The sequence below is a fragment of the Amia ocellicauda genome, chromosome 5 (genome assembly GCF_036373705.1).
Source record: "Amia ocellicauda isolate fAmiCal2 chromosome 5, fAmiCal2.hap1, whole genome shotgun sequence".
In the NCBI taxonomy this organism is placed as follows: domain Eukaryota; kingdom Metazoa; phylum Chordata; class Actinopteri; order Amiiformes; family Amiidae; genus Amia; species Amia ocellicauda.
The window spans coordinates 32,761,615-32,779,084 of NC_089854.1; the positions used below are offsets into that span (position 1 = coordinate 32,761,615).

Here is a 17,470-nt window from a genome sequence, read left to right on the forward strand (position 1 = left end):
TGAGAGTCAGTCATCTGACTTGAGTATAAGCACAGGCATGAAAGTAGGCTTTCCAATCCACCAGACTGGTATTTTCTGAAGAAAACTGCATCCTTTAAACAAACTTGGAACTGTCCGTCATCTCCTGATCTGAGGATCCTCATGGCAAATGTCTCACAGAACACAGCAGTTAATATGAAAGAAGACAGATGTTAGATACATTAAGGTTAAAATGAAAGACTTCACTGCTACTCAAGGACGAGGCTATTGGTGGGAGCGGGGCGATCTAGACAGATGATAAGACAATTATTGCTAGACTTGACTTTCTTGGAATCGGTACATGACACGGGAGCAGCAGACTCCTTGTTTGTGTGTTTCAATCCAGTGCCAGTTATTAATGTGGTGATTTGTAGACCAAACTGGACGTGGGTTGCGTCTTTTGCTGACTCTGTGCTTCTTAAGAAGTCAAAGAGTGCAAACAGGATCACCCCCAAGGTTTGTACAGTGGTGGGAGAGACGCCGCTGTGCGCTGACAGACAACCACCCCCACCCCTCCAGTCCCCCTGGCCTCACTCTCCCTCTCTCCCCTCCCCCCAGGTAGCCCAGCTGTTGTTGAGCAGTAACATGAGTGTGGCTCTGCTGGAAGGGGAGAGGAAAGACAGCGCGGACTCCAGCTTCAACACTCCACTGCACCTCGCCGCCCGAAACGGACACAAGGACATCATCAGGTGAGACAGATGCCTTGCTTGTCTGTTTTAGCTTCTTTTTTTCTCTCTCTCTGACCTGCCTCTCTTTTGTCTTTCACTCATCCCTTCTCACTTTCCCCCCCTCTCTGTCTCATCTTCCCTTTTTCTCTGTCCAACCCGTCTTTTCGTTTTCTCACACTCTTCCTCTCTCACTTTGCTTTGCAGTCATCTTGCTTTCCTCTCCCTCTGCCTGTCACATTATTTACACCCCATTGCATTGCCACTGTGTGCCCGAGGAATGTGTTTTCACCACGCGGTCTAGGACTTTAAATCTAGGCTGTGGTTTGAGGTGTGTGAAGCTCAGAGTGAGTAAATGAGGGGGAATTGGAAGGAAGACATTGCGGTAACATTACCCATATCAAAATTCCCTGCGGGGGTTAAACAGGGAGCTGCAGACTAAAGAAGTATGTGAGTATTCAGACTTGGTGCTTAAGCAGCATGAGGGATTTGTTTATACAGAAGCTGAAAGGGATCGCCTGTATGTTTTGAATTGGCAGCCAAGGCTGGCCAGAAAAGTGATGGAGAAGTGTGTCAAACGTTGGGGTTCTTATGCTGCATTCCCAGAGCAAGAACTCAGCGGGGGTCACCTCCGCAGTTCCTCATTTTATTTTCTTGATCATTCAGCACAAGCATTGTAGAACGGGGATTAATATTACAAGAACCCAAAGCAGCGGGGCATACTATAAGTGAGGGCAGTTTGTGAGTAGAGCAGATTGAATCTGGTTGACGAGGCAGGGAAGAAGTTCCATAGAGTTCTGTCTGACATTACAGTCTCTCAATTGCATCTGAGGTGATAAGAAAATGTGATTAAACTCACAGTCAAAGGGAAATTAGAAAACATCTACAACTTGGCTTTATTTACTGAATTATTTTGCTGAGGTGATGAAATTAAATGTTAGATGCATGCTAATTCTGTTAATGAAATCCCAACATAAAAAGTAATCTGTAGTAGGCTGGACATGTTTAATTTGGTCTCTGTGTTGTTAACTAGTATAGTTAAAAGGCAAATCACTAGAACTGTAATTATCATTACTGTTATTTTATTTTTCTTGATACACTAAGAAAATGTTAAAAAAAGTGTGCAGTGATATACTGCACAGTGGTCTAACAAAATATTGAATACAATACAACATTCAAAGATATGGTGTAGGCAGCAGTGTGGAGTAGTGGATTAATGGAACACAAGTAGAGTGTTTTTATAGTGTGCTTAAAAAAGCTGACTCAACCTTAATGAAGATACTTGTGATCTGATCTTCCATAGTGGACAGACTTACATATCGATCTGGTGATATTAACATTTTACTACTGTGTGTTGGTAGTTGTAGACGTCTCCCTCATTGCCCATAAAAGCAGACTAGACTCCTTTAACCACTAAACCCATCTGTTGTCCAAAGGTATAACTGGAGCAGTTATGAGCCAAGTCAGGGTGCTGCAAAGGGTTAGGTCAATAGACTCCAATGCCCCATTGGGCTGTTCGGGAGTGCTGACATTAGAAATGTGGGTTATACAGGGTCTGTCAGGGTCTAGTTGTAACTCAACCCCATGGCGGGTTGGGACTTGACCCAATTAACCCAGAGGGCGATGTTCCACAACACTGATACCTCCTGCCAGAGGAAGCCCAGGCATTAGAGTCTTCTCCGCACCTTGTTCCCATTTCACAGTCCCAGCTGCAGCAGTCTGTCAGAGAAGGGGAGCCCCAGGCAGCATTGGGCCCGGTTTCCACTACAGGGGTATTACTAGAAGGCTGGAAGTGAGGGGTCTGCACCCCTGCTCCTGGAGAGCTACAATCTTGCAGGTTTCATTGTGATTTTATAAATAGCAAAGAGGAGAGCATTGGAAGACATATAAAAGTTTTGAAAATGATTGGTTCTGTCATGGACCTCAGCTGGGGCCCTCTCTCCCGGACAGATACCAGAGATAATTCACCTCTGCTGAACTCAAAAGTTGAGAGAGACTTTAACTTTATAGAGCCAATAGGGTTTCATTATTTTCAGTAAATTGATGTATTTCTCCCTGCTTTCATATTTATATTATTTCTAATGTTGAAATGCATAACCTAAGAGTCCTGCGGCCGTAAAATAGTCTGCCTTGACACAGTCATTATGCAATTTCAGCCAAAACACCAAGCACAAAACAGCAGCCTGTTTGTATATTGTGGCTAGGCTGTGAATTAGCAGGGCCCCGCAGAAGGGTGATACTCAAATCCCAGCTATAGGATTGTGTGGGAAAATTGGACACGTTCTCTTATTTACAGGAGTGATTATTTTATATGGGAAGAGTTCTTGGCTTTTGGCTTTTGGGAATCGGCAGGTTTTAATTACCTTTGGCCAGGAGTTGTACAAACTTTGATTCGTGGTTCAAAACTTCTTAACCCCGTCCCTTTGTGTTTGAAGATTAAACAGGAAGTCTGCCCGACTCCAAATCTGGCAGTTCAATTAAGATGAAGCAGTAAGCTTGGCCCAGTACGTCCCTATAAGGATTTAAATGATTAAGTTAAAATTAGTTTTCTGCACCTTTGTGTTCTTCCATCTTCCTCCTTGCCTCTTTTATCGGATCTCATTTGAGATGTGGAGCACCACCACCTGTGTCTGCTTGAGAAAGCTTCAGACAGAAGGCAGGATTTAGGTTTTTGCTTTTGCCCCAAGTAAAATGCCACACGCTGTTAGAGCATGCTGCAGTCATCGAAGACAAGAAGACGTCAGTGGGTTTCTTGCTGTAATTGTAATTTGAATTATTAATTGGACCTCGGGTCTGAATGGCACTCTCTCTTTGAAATCTAATGGAAAAAAATATGATTGTATGATTTTTAGAACATGATTGATTCTAGAAACGCATCCAGCTGTTTCTTGTTTTGATTTCAGCTATTAGGCATGATACTTTGTTCCAGACTCAGACAAATCTTTGGTAAAAAATAAATAAATAAAATGTTCTTCATATTTTCTTAGATTGGAGTTGGCTTTGCCCATCCCCTTTCAGGATTTGAAATGCTTAAATATCCCAAATCCAATTCCTTCAGACGGTCAGCAGTATGACGTTCCTTTGACACCAGGGATTACTCTAGTCGCCTTTCTTTGAACTCTCTCTAAGGTAGCAGTGTCCTGTTTGCTATGTGGCGGACTAAACTGAGCCCAGTCTTCTGCATGAGGTCCATCTAATTGCCGTGTGTGACTGCAGCATTACTTCCCTCTGGGGAGGCCAAAGGGTCTTCTGCTTCCAGTTTCTACCTTCTCTTTAAATGACTGAAGCGAATGGATTATCACTGACCTCACACTTCTTCCAGTCTATGTTTCCATCAAAACCCGCAGGGCCATGACTCTATCAGAGCAGGAGTGAGTAACCGTACTTGTTAGCTCGTCTCCCTCTTGCTCTGTCTATGTGGGAGCGGAGGGAGTCCTGGCCTCTGACACATTCCCCTCTGTCATGCCTGACATTCTCCGGGGGGAACTGGCGAGACTGTCCACGCCGCAGCTGTCTCCGCCTAATGCGCTGACAGCATTCCTGCAGCTCACGGCCATCTGCAGGGGACCAGTGCGCACGCCAGGGCTCCTACTTCCTTCAAGTGTTAATTTGAGATGGCAAATTAAACGAGGACTGTTGAGAAGGAGACACTTTCCCGGCAGCTTCTATATTTACACAGGGACGTGCAGAAAATCCCCAGCCATTGACCATAGCCTCCTCAATTTACTAATCTCTTCCATCTTAGTCTCTCGGTCCTGTATTGTGTTTTTCTGCAAGATTCCTTCTTGTCACTTTTCAGGTTGACTATTTTGCATATGCACCCCCAAACCTGAACATTTATTTTCACAGGACTTCCATTTATGATATTCCTTGGCTGTATTTGCATATTGGTAAAATACATTACAATAGAGGTAGTGACATGCCTTCTTGATGGCTGGATTGCAATTTTGCAATCCATACTGGATGAATTTCACAATTCCTGCTTTTATTTTTTATTTTTTGTTGATTTATGGTTCAAACCTGAAACAAAATTAGTTAAAATAGTAACCAGCCATCACCACCTCAACCAGCATGTCAACAAAGCCAATGTCACAATTTTGTATTATTTAATTCACTTCCTATCTACAAGTATCTGGTGAATAATCACAAGATTTAGTAAGAGTTAACTCTATGCTGTTTAAAACACACCACACGAAAGCAAAAAGTGCAAGTAGTAACCTAGCCACTCAGATTTTGCTGGGAACAGTATCTACGCTGTATCAACCAAACACTCAGTAATCCTGTGATTTATGATTAGTGACTGGAATGGTGAGGAGGCCTAAGTCAGAAGGTCTGGGGAGGAGGAGGGTAAGGTACAGAGAGTTTACTGAGCTAGGCTGTGTAAACACACTTGTGCACTGTGAGATGAAGATTGCATGGGTGACACGGCTACAGAAACAGAACACCAACATTAATTATCCAAGATTAAGGGGTGTAAGTGAGTTCAGGAAGCATATCAAACAGCTTACAAACCTTAATTCTCAAAACTGTCGGCTTTTCCACTTTGTGCCGCCCCTTACCCACTTCCTGAAAATATGCTGCGAGAATTCAGTACAGAGGTGATAGCCTTTAGCACTCGGTGCTGTGGTCTGACGCTGCACTCCCCTTGTTCCCAGGCTTCTACTCAAAGCAGGCATCGACATCAACAGAGCCACCAAGGCCGGGACTGCCCTGCACGAGGCTGCTCTCTATGGCAAGACTGAAGTGGTGCGGCTGCTGCTGGACGTGAGTATGAGTAGGAAGTAGTAGTAGTAGTAGTAGTAGTAGTAGTGCTTGGTGGAACATTCCCTGTAAATCACCTCACTACCGCTGGGTTACTCTGTGGCAGTATGTAGAAACCTCTTGATATTTTCAACCTGCATAAACAAAACTCTTAGGTCACAGACTGTATTGACAAAAAGCACCATTCTCTGTGGCATGGGCCTTGTAAGCTCGGTGCAGGTGATCGCCACTTTAACCCGAGTCGGCCTTTCTCTCCTAGCAGGCCGGCATTGATGTGAACATCCGCAACACTTACAACCAGACAGCCCTGGACATCGTCAACCAGTTCACCACCTCCCACGCAAGCAAGGACATCAAGCAGCTCCTACGAGGTGAGGATCTATCTATATATCTATCCATCTATCCATTCATCCATCCATCCATCCATCGCTGTGCATAGTTAGCAATGCTAGACTTGGTACATTGCATAGGCACATCATTGGTATATTGCTTTATTGATGTTCAAAGCATGTTCCAGCCCAGGTATGGTAGGGTTTAATTTGTTAGATTGAGTCAGACGCTGTTACCACATGCCAGCATTCCAACTGATGCTTAGCGTTAATGGGATTGTTACAAACCATGTGTGGCATTGACCTCAGCGGGTCCTTAGGGAGCTGTCAGGTCCTGGGCAGCCACTGAACTGCCCCCAGTGAGGACGCTCTGCTCCAACGAGAGAGTGCACAGGAATAATAGCCCTGTGAAAAAAAATGTTTTGTAGTCAAGCAATGAGAAAGCAATGTAGTTCAATGGACAAAGTTAATTAAAAACAGCAAGATAACTGTCTCTCACTTCCTGTGTGGCTTTATATATTTTTTCTCTTCCATTGTTTTTTCTCCCAATTCTTCATCTATTTCTTTTTTTTATTCTTTCATGAATTCCTTCCCTTCCCTTTTTATTCTTCTTCCTTTTCAGTCTGCCTTTTTTCTTTTCATGATTCAGCTGTCCTTTGTTCTTTTTCTTTCTTCCTTTTCTCTCTCTTCTCCATTTTTCTTTGTCATCAACGGTATCCCCCTATCGTGCCATGTGCCTGTATGTCCCTGTGTGTACTTGCGTGTGCATGTATGTGAGGGAGGTGTGCCTTTGTGACCTGTGCAGATGCAGTGCATCACAGTGGACTGTAATTTGAAAAGCAGCTCGCTCGCTTTACAGCCCGCCGTTACGTAACATAGAGAGCCTCTCAGTTCTTCGGCAAGCACAAATCAAGCCTTTGTACCAGTGTGTGTGGAATAAAGACCCTGTGCGGTTCGCTTTCTGCTTTCTAATTCAGCTGACTGCTGTCTTTGATGTCTGGGCTTTGATATTTGAACCAAAGGGATAATCGGCACTTGTAATAAAGTCTGGCTGAAGGCTGAGGTTTAGCGATATGAATGCAATCCCACATAAAGACCCTGTTTAAAAAAAAATAAACTAGAAAAAATCTTTTGTTTTCCTGCTGTCAAGATGCTTTCCACCACTCATTCGCAAAGGTCTCGCTTAGAATACCTTAAGGCAAGTTTCTTCCATCAATTAGCAGTCTTGAGTTAAAGGCTATTGCCCAAAGCAGTTAAGTGCATTTAACTCAAGGCCCTAGCAAAGGGAAAAGGCATCCATATTTAAATCTCATGATGTTTTACAACTAAAGGGTTTGCAAGCAAACAGCACCAGGGTGTTTCTCCTGAGTCTTGAGGCCTCTGATTTCCAAAGCCTTGCCCTTTTTAAGTGATGAAGTACAGGAATGTGCTGGATTTCACAACTTATCATACAGTTGGCATGAAATCCATTTTACATCCTCTCCAACCTCTTGGATTTCCAAATACCTTCATTTGATCAGTCTTTGCTGAAACAGTGGGCTGAATGCTAATACTATACATGTAACAGTGTGATTCTGTCTTCTTTCTGTGTGATTCTTTACAGTGTCTTTTACTTCACTCCAGAGGTTTTCCATTTTCTGTGTGCTAACCACTGTTTTAAACACTTCATAAGCTTCATGCTCTATTAAACGTGCATTCTCTAACACTCAGAATTACATTCAGACAACAGATCTGTGATAATCACAAACGCCATTACTAGAACTTCATAATCAATTAGTGATGGTGTTGACCAGTCCTGGTTCTGAGAATGTCTCGTGTCTACTGTTTTCCATTCTGCCTGAGCCCAAAATATGATCTTATTAAGACCTTTTTAAATACATGAATACATTTCTGTTTTTGGAAAGTTGGATGGAGTTAGCCATTCACAAAAATACTGTACCATGTGTCATTTTGGAACTCTTTATTGCAGCCTATTGTTTTAACGATCAGTGAGGTGTCTGAAATGTGAGCCCAAGCCCAACTGCAGAATGTGAAAGTTAAAAACAGTCTAATTCCCACCTGTGACTGTACGTGTTGAAATGTTAACTCATTTAGAGTGGTATAGGGTAGATTACAAGTCTAAAACAAGTCATGGACCGGCTGAACAGCATAAAATAGATCTTAGCAGCTATAACCTGCACATGATTATTTCTGCAACACATATGTGGAGTGAGGAAAACTAGATCTAATCAAGAAAATAGCTCACTTCGGAGTAATTAAGAGCTTATTTACAACACAAATCGGAGGATGCAGTCAGAGCTTGCCAGGGAAAGGCTGTTGAATATGAAAGCCTGAGATGCAGAGTGTTGCTGACAGCCCTGTTCATGCAGCCATGCTGCCCTCCCAGGCCAGCATGAGTGATCCATTCTCAGGGAAATTAGTGCAATTTCTCCACCTGCGATTCCCCTGGTCGTGACATCGTGTTTCTGTGACCTCTCTCTTCTGGGCTCTGTGATAGTGGCTGAGGATAACAACCGGCTGATGCCTGTTGCCGCAGGCATCAACAGACGCTTGACGGACAGCATTTTAAGTGGCTGATACCATGATCCTGGCTTAAAGAACCCTTCTAATCTCATGCTCTCTCTCTCTCTCTCTCTCTCTCTCTCTCTCTCTTTTATGTATGTCAGACGCATCTGGAGTCCTGCAGGTGAGGGCTCTGAAAGACTATTGGAACGTACACGACCCTACAGCTCTCAACGTCCGTGCAGGGGATATCATTATGGTAAGCCTGGGAATGCAAGGGATGACTGTGGCCTACTGTGATTGCACCTGTTTTGGAAAAATTGGCCGCCTTCCTGGGATCACTGGCATGGCTTACCCCTTGATTATGCAGAATGTGATCTGTCTGAGATTACTCTACACAGCTGCTGTCACTCACATCCATTCTGTCCTCAAAGGTTTTTGGGTCACTTCAACAGGACAATTCCAGATAGTACACATAAATTCAGAACACCAGGGAAAATATTGAAAAGCAAGTGATGAAATAGCTCAATTTATTCAACAGGCTGGGGGTCCACCTTTGCCCTTAATGATGGCTGCCATGCTTTTTGATAGATCAGACAGCCCATTCAATTTTTCAGTGATAGACGGTTCGCCTGAAACCACTGTGGTGACATGGCACATTCCAATGGTGGTAGACATGTGGGGCAGTACAATTATTCACAATATCACAATTCATATTGTCAATGGTGCCCTTCACTGAAAACTACCTCTGTGTACAACATGATCCCTAGTACAGGACCTCAGCCACTGGAGGGTTGTCACAATACATCTGTATAAATGAGATTTTTTTGTGTTTCAGAATTAATTTTGTATGTACAAAGCATCATTTTTATTAATTCCCCTTGGAATTATGCTTCACTTCGCATAGCTAGACTGGACTCTACAGTTCACAATCTCAACAGCTGCTGACACAGTGTTGAGGAAATCGTATAGCCTTTTAAAAAAACAGGCTCTGTCCACTGTGCTGCAGCTTGGAGATGGCAGGCTATAATCCAGGCCCTCTTGCTGTCATACTGTCCAGGCTGTGGGAGAAGAGGGTGGTGTACGGTCTGGCACTGGTTCTGTCAGCAGGACGCGCAGGGCACAAACCCAGGACTGGCCTGAAGACAGAAGACTGGGTTAGAGTAGTGTTTGAGTTGAGTTATCCGCCAGTTGGTAATTCCAGTCTTGGTGTGTGTAGCAGGGGAGATGGAACAGGAACAGAAATGCAGCTGATCAAACCAAGGAGTGAGCTTGGCTATAGAGAGCAGGGCATTGACCTGGAACAGAGATCAAATGGTGTGGCTTGCGTGTTGGACCCCCCCAGTAGTTCCTCCTGCTCACTGTTCCTGCCATCCCCTCCCTGCTGCCCTGGGGTAGTGCATACCAGCCAGTGGTTGTCTTGCGCTCCGCCTCTCTCCACCGCCTGGATTGAGATGTCAGTGTAGTGTCCCATCACGCCTCATTAGAGCCTGTCAGGCCCCGATGAGCATCTCCACCCTCCATCAGCCGCCCACCCCCCCAACCCCCCCGTCCTCCACACAGATTTGCGTGCTTTGTTGTTTTTTTCCCCCCTACCTATCACTCTGATCTGATCTGACTTGGCCTCAGGGCACAGCAAGGTCTTGTGCCAGGGCTGCTCCCAGAGAGGTTACATTTATCTGGGAGTGAGCATCTGTCAAGTGTACTGCTGCAGGGTGTGTCAGAAACATGCAGCTATGAGCGCCAGAGCTTGTGTTAGAGCAGTAACAGAGCACACTGCATTGCACAGTCAATGTGTCAATGTTTATTATAGAGTGTGTTAAGCTTGGCATTTTTAAAGGACTATACGAGTCTGTCAAAATCATATTTATAATGATTGCAGTTAGTTATTGTCTTTGTTTACATGTCAAATTGTAATAATAATATGGCTAACTGCTTCCTTCTTCTCAATTTCCATTTGTTATCTTCACCTTAACCCCAGCCATTTGACCTTCTTTATAACCATCTGTCCACTCAGAGCTGTTAGGGCTGAATATTAACTGGATGACGTTCAACCAGTTCATCCATGGATGAAGGTTGATGTCAGTCATGCTAATCTAATAGCCACACTGGGCCCAGACACCCTTCAAAAAGCTCTCAGATGCACTTAAAATTTATAAAAACTGGCATATGAAATTATTCTCCAGGTCTTATTTCTTTTTGGTATTTAGTATATTATAGTATTATAGTATTATTTCCTTCTGTGCTTTCTTTTACTCCCAATTCTGAGAAAGCTAGCCATAACCCTCTTTTTGTGCCCAGGCTTGTCTATGGGTTTTACAAGCAGATATTCCCAAGCACTGTTTTCAGCTAAGAGCAACTAAGCCCATCCAGCTAGATCTCCACAGAGAAGTGCATCATGCTCCTGTCCCGAGTAACATAGAAGTGGTTATAGTAGGTGATCGTGTCAGGGAGTCACTTGTTTTAGTTAGAACATAACATAAGAAAGTTTACAAACGAGAGGAGGCCATTCGACCCATCGTGCTTGTTTGGTGTCCATTAATATCTAAGTGATCCAGGGATCCTATCCAGTCTATCCAGTTGTTGTTGATTGAAGTCTGTTAAATCCTTTCTGCATTCTTTTGCTCTGAAGATGAGGCAGGGCTGTTACCAGATACCTTTGCTGCTTTGCAAAGGAAGACGCTGGGGGATACGGAATATTTTGTTGACAAGTGATTTTAGGGCCTGGGCCATAACTCAATAACAGGAAGAGACAGGCAGTGACAGGCCCAATGCATCAATCACGGTGTCAGTACTGCACACAGGTTTACAAGGGCTTTTATGAACCATACAGTTTTTTGTTTTTTTTCTCACTTTGCCTGTCAGTCAAATTATTTGTGCTTTCATTTAGGCGTAATGTAAAAGTATGTCCTCCAGGCATTAAAATACCATCCTGCTTTGCACTCCCATCTACATGCTATCTGTGCAAACATGGTCCGGGGTTATATACTCCAATAGTATAGCGCTGTGGCCTCTTCACTCTAAGGAAGATTGACTCTTTGGTGCAGTTCCTCCCGTTTCTATTGCGATCAATATCTTGGCACCGAGTGCTGCCTGGAATCAGTGCGAATACAGGAATACCCACTGAGAATTGAGAGAATAGGCAAAGGAGGTCTCAGTATCCCCTCTCCAGTGGCTCCTTCTGGATCATGCTGTGTGCCAGCAGACCCGTGGCGTTTATGGGATCTTGTGTCTGTTTAGCATTCGATAATAAAGCTTACTTTAAATGAAAGAAAAAGTGAAATACCTGTGAAATCATGAAACACACTTGGATCAGCCAAATAGTGCTCCTTTTTTATGCATCTTTGCGTATCTGTGTGTGCACTTTTGGGCATTTTCAGTTCCAAGAAGTCATTGCAAGGCTGCACATAATTTCTGTAGCAAAGGCCATTTCCAATGTGCCGCATAAAAGGAGAAAAATCATGAGGGATTGTAAAAGCTTGTCTTTAATTGATCTGAAACTAAGGAGAAGAGCAACCGGAAGCCTCCCTTCTACCTCCCGTGTGTGCAACTGGGGGGTTCAGTAGAAGCCGAGAAACACTCCCCCCACACAAACACAAAAAAAAGGTTATTCACTAAGGGTCTACTTATGAATGGAGTTCCCTGGCATGAGTTCCCATCTAAATCAAGTCAATGGCCTGTGCTGAATGGCCTCTGTGTGCCTTTGTGCAGTGTAAGTGCTCTCTTCCTGATCGCTGGCTCTGAGAACAGGGGGGCAGGTCTTATCACAACAGACCAGGGCTGAACTGCCTGGCCGCACTGACCCCTCTCTTAGTGGGAGTTCGGAGGACTCATTCCCCACCACACATAGAGTTCTCAACAGGAGGAGACACCAGTACTGAAGTGTCACTGCTGAAAGGTGCTGTATGAAAACCCTACAAATGAAGCAGTCGTTCTGATTTTTGGTGAAACCTCCAGTCCATTTTGTCCTTTTTTCCAATTGATTTGTTTGTTTATTTATTATTTATTGATTTTAATTCACACTACTTTCCAAGTTAGTATCCCAATGAAAGAATATTGAATTTGTAGAGAGAGATCATTTTTATGCATTAGTACATTTCCTGTCTGTCTATCTCTTGGTCTTGTTATTCATGACTCTTTCTCAGCCTTGTCTATGCATCTGTCTATCCATCTCTGTCTGCCTTTTCTCTGCGTGTCTCCTGTGTGTCTGTCTGTCTGGGGGTGTGTGATAATGTCACAATCCTGACCTTCGACTGTCTTGTGATTGGCTGTCCTGCAGGTTCTAGAGCAGCATATGGACGGCCGCTGGAAGGGTCACATCCACGACAGCCAGAGGGGCACAGACCGCGTAGGCTACTTCCCCCCATCCATCGTGGAAGTCATCAGCCGGAGAGCAGGTCAGTGCCCCACCCCCCCCACCCTCAGATAGCCCAGAGATGGGGGTTGGATCTTGTTCTTCAATTACAATTCATCTCAAGAACCTGTTTGTATTCCTTCTGAATGATTTCCTCAAATTCCACATGATTCATTGTGAAAAAAACATTCACAATTAGTCAAACACATCTACAGCCATTCAGTTTCACCTGCAACCTGCAAAGGAGTGAGAAATGGACAAACAGTTGTTGCCCCCTTCCTGAAAATCCACAGACACTGGAATCAGCTGCAACCCAACTGCCACCTGCCAGCAGTAACTGTCTGCATATCATCTCAATCCATTTTTCCCTCTTCACATCCTGTTTTTATGTTCTGTGTGATTCTCTGTTACCTGCCGTGTAGACATGCTGTCATCATACCAAGTGCAGCAACAACAAAAATCACATGACAGCTGAATGACAGGAAATGCCACAAGGAATTGCTGAGGCTTTGCATGTTTTGGGCTGCATGATAGGCTGTCTGTCAAAGGGTGCCCCGCCCCCCCGTTTCCCAGTCCTGACACACCTTTGAAGAATCATCCCTGAAGGCGTAGTATCTTGTCAAGTATGGATTGTAATCACCAGAGAAAGCAGTCAGGACTCACCGGCCTCATCCGTATCCAGAAAGTGCTATCAGTTTATGAAAATGGAATGTAAATCCGAATACATTAATGTATGATAACCGCACATGAAAGTCGGACACACTCCCTCTGAACTCTGATATTTATCCCATGTATAAGCCCTAACACAACCGTAGTCTGTAACCCTGATCCCTCAACCTGACCCTTGCACTCTCCTAGGTGTGATTGACATCAGACCTCCACTGAAGTGAATGAGGTATTTTATGTGTTATTCCAGTGGTATGCACACATTCATTCATTACAGACTTGTGTGTACCATTATTGTATCCAGTGACCGCTTGCAGTTTAAGTCTGAATTATTTAAACTACCAACATGGTAGATGGCCACATTTCAGACCATCCTCACTAAGGGTCTTTTGCTATAGTATATAAGTCTCCTAGTGCATGTCCTGTATTGAATAATGGTATAAAATATTCTGCATTATTACAATTCCTTCTTGAGTTGTAGTGACAGTCAACAAAGATGACAGCCAAATTAATAATAATAATAACATGCTAGCTTTTGGAACACCTTCATACTCAATATTATTATTATTATTATTATTATTATTATTATTATTATTATTATTATTATTATTATTTCTTGGCAGACGCCCTTATCCAGGGTGACTTACAATATAAGTGCAAAACAAAGTGCAAAAATACAGTTAAGTACAAGGCATCAAACATGACAAATTCAATTTACATTAAACATAGCAATCCAAAATATAATACATTTTAGTTCCAATTTACACAGGTAAGTTACAGTAAGTGAGATCATACATCCTGGACAGTAAAAGCTAAGTGTTGTCAAGATGTAGGGTCACAGTCACAATATACAGGAGGAGGGTACTGGTGCTGTGCAAACGTGTTGGGGAAGTGGAATAACTCGGGTACAACAGTGCTTTGGTTTCCCTTCTCATTAACTTTCATTTACCTGTGAGAGGTCTTTCAGAGCCTGTTTTTTTCATGTTTGTCAAAGTTACACAGCACAGCGAATTTGAATATAAGCAGCGACCGCAACAGAGCAATGAGAGGACACACAATTCAGACATGAGACACCCAGAACAAGCTGTTTCAAACAACCTGTAGTTGTAGTATAAAGATGATGAAAGCCTTTCAAAGTGGTACGAAGCCTGTAAGCAAGGGACCGGACTTGTAATTCACAAAAAACAGCTCCACACAGAGACAGTTCCCAGAAACAACCCTGTCTGCACCCCCTCCATGCTCACACATACCCTAATAAGATTAGCAGGCTGGGAGAGAAACTGTCAGGAGCTCACATTACTTCTAAACCCCTCAATAGGCCCACTCCACGGGGTTTCTTAAAAAAACACAGTGCCCTATGCCTCCCTATGAGAAAATCACATGGCATGTCATAGCACCGACCTTCACCATTTCCTGTTCCTGTACAGCCCAGTGGCCTCTGGCAGTGTCCCAACTTTTTAAAAAGGGACAGATCCAACCCAGTCCTCTCCATATACCGACCATTTTGTTTTTTAAACCTGCGTTCACCAACAAGGAGGAGAAAAAGCAGTATTTCTTGATTTCTTTTTAAGGGAGCAAGCTGAAAATTGTTGAATGTTTCTGGGGCTCTTATGCTCCTGACCAAGGTTTTCTGAGACCGAGATGCAAGTAAAGGCAGTATGTGGAGTAGTGGTTGGGGCTCTGGACGCCTGAGCAGAAAGATGTGGGCTCAATCCCAGGTGGGGGACACTGCTGTTGCATTTTTTAATAAGGAACTTACCTAGATTGCTCCAGTAAACACATTAAAATGGGTAATTTAATTTTAAAATAATGTGATATAATGTCACAAAAGTTGGCAGCTTTCCCTGAATTAATGTAAGGGTTTCATTCACAAGAACACAATGTACCATGGTAAACCTTCTAATGGGTTTATATATACCTCAGTTTTATATAGGTACCTCCAACCCTCTTTGAGCCATTACACTAACTGTGACGCAGCCAGTGAATTACAGCCTGTTTCACAAGAAGATACACTCACCTAAAGGATTATTAGGAACACCTGTTCAATTTCTCATTAATGCAATTATCTAACCAACCAATCACATGGCAGTTGCTTCAATGCATTTAGGGGTGTGGTCCTGGTCAAGACAATCTCCTGAACTCCAAACTGAATGTCTGAATGGGAAAGAAAGGTAATTTAAGCAATTTTGAGCGTGGCATGGTTGTTGGTGCCAGACGGGCCGGTCTGAGTATTTCACAATCTGCTCAGTTACTGGGATTTTCACGCACAACCATTTCTAGGGTTTACAAAGAATGGTGTGAAAAGGGAAAAACATCCAGTATGCGGCAGTCCTGTGGGCGAAAATGCCTTGTTGATGCTAGAGGTCAGAGGAGAATGGGCCGACTGATTCAAGCTGATAGAAGAGCAACTTTGACTGAAATAACCACTCGTTACAACCGAGGTATGCAGCAAAGCATTTGTGAAGCCACAACACGTACAACCTTGAGGCAGATGGGCTACAACAGCAGAAGACCCCACCGGGTACCACTCATCTCCACTACAAATAGGAAAAAGAGGCTACAATTTGCACAAGCTCACCAAAATTGGACAGTTGAAGACTGGAAAAATGTTGCCTGGTCTGATGAGTCTCGATTTCTGTTGAGACATTCAGATGGTAGAGTCAGAATTTGGCGTAAACAGAATGAGAACATGGATCCATCATGCCTTGTTACCACTGTGCAGGCTGGTGGTGGTGGTGTAATGGTGTGGGGGATGTTTTCTTGGCACACTTTAGGCCCCTTAGTGCCAACTGGGCATCGTTTAAATGCCACGGCCTACCTGAGCATTGTTTCTGACCATGTCCATCCCTTTATGACCACCATGTACCCATCCTCTGATGGCTACTTCCAGCAGGATAATGCACCATGTCACAAAGGTCGAATCATTTCAAATTGGTTTCTTGAACATGACAATGAGTTCACTGTACTAAACTGGCCCCCACAGTCACCAGATCTCAACCCAATAGAGCATCTTTGGGATGTGGTGGAACGGGAGCTTCGTGCCCTAGATGTGCATCCCACAAATCTCCATCAACTGCAAGATGCTATCCTATCAATATGGGCCAACATTTCTAAAGAATGCTTTCAGCACCTTGTTAGATCAATGCCACGTAGAATTAAGGCAGTTCTGAAGGCGAAAGGGGGTCAAACACAGTATTAGTATGGTGTTCCTAATAATCCTTTAGGTGAGTGTATAAATGTGAAGAGAGGAATCAAAACCCAACCTTCACAAACTAACTAATCCCTGAGACATAACCTCCAAACCACCAATTCCACCCCCACATTCCCCAACCCAGTGCCATGTTTCCCACCCCCTGCCCCCTCTACCCCCCACTGATCCACTGTCTTTCCTTCTTCCTCTTGCAGGTGGCACTCTCTCCCGCCACTCCTCCCTGCCCACCCAGCGCCAACAGTTCCTCTCCAGACCTCCCCCCGCCAGCCTGACTGCCCCCCAGACTGACGACTCCTACACACTGTACACCGCCCCCTCCCACCTGGCATTCACTCGCGCCAATGGCCTGGATGACGGCACAGGTAGGCACGGCCAGGGACACACAGACAGACATACAGATTGAAAAGGAAGGAACTACATATAAACACACCTGCCACTGACTGAGAGAGATACATATCCAAATCACCCTTTATAACCAGTGTTACACATAGGGTTTTGATGACATCAGCATACAAAGATGAAAGAACATAGTCAAAGTCTTTCACCTTGTTCAGTGTCACTCACAATCAGAACATTGATTGCTCACAAAGAGAGATCTTTTTGTCAAAGGAAATTCAAGAGAGAGTCCTTCTAATAATGAAATCTAATTAGACTCAGAGTCTCATCTACTTGTTTCTTGAAGGAACCCAAAGACTGAACTTTACTTGATTGCACTCCAGATGATTTGGTTGAAAGGGGAATCTACATTCTCATGTGTCTAGGCATGTGTTTCTCAGCATGCTGGCATGCTCTCCTCCCTCTTTGGGTTCACCATTCCTACAGCCATTTCATCATTGTCACCTTGTCAACTCTCCCTTCTTCACCTCCCCTCCCCTCCACTAACAACATTAGAAAAGTGTCCATGGCCATGGATCCAAGTGTCCCCTTTTCTCCTGCCTTGTCTCCCTGTCCACCACCTGACTCA

At 43.9% G+C, this 17,470-nt stretch overlaps 1 protein-coding gene across 7 annotated transcripts in view; it reads left to right on the forward strand.

The window, feature by feature from the left end:
- The window catches only part of LOC136750074 (caskin-2), a 125,624-nt gene that overhangs the window by 86,283 nt on the left and 21,871 nt on the right, over positions 1–17,470 (forward strand). For 4 of the 7 annotated variants that reach the window (XM_066704838.1, XM_066704841.1, XM_066704840.1 and 1 more), the window contains exons 7-12: positions 577–707; positions 5,339–5,447; positions 5,704–5,815; positions 8,440–8,534; positions 12,555–12,672; positions 16,701–16,868. In XM_066704838.1, coding sequence (XP_066560935.1) covers positions 577–707; positions 5,339–5,447; positions 5,704–5,815; positions 8,440–8,534; positions 12,555–12,672; positions 16,701–16,868 — 733 coding nt within the window. The remainder of the gene's footprint in view (positions 1–576; positions 708–5,338; positions 5,448–5,703; positions 5,816–8,439; positions 8,535–12,554; positions 12,673–16,700; positions 16,869–17,470) is intronic. The other 3 variants (XM_066704844.1, XM_066704839.1, XM_066704843.1) reach the window with 2 other exon arrangements.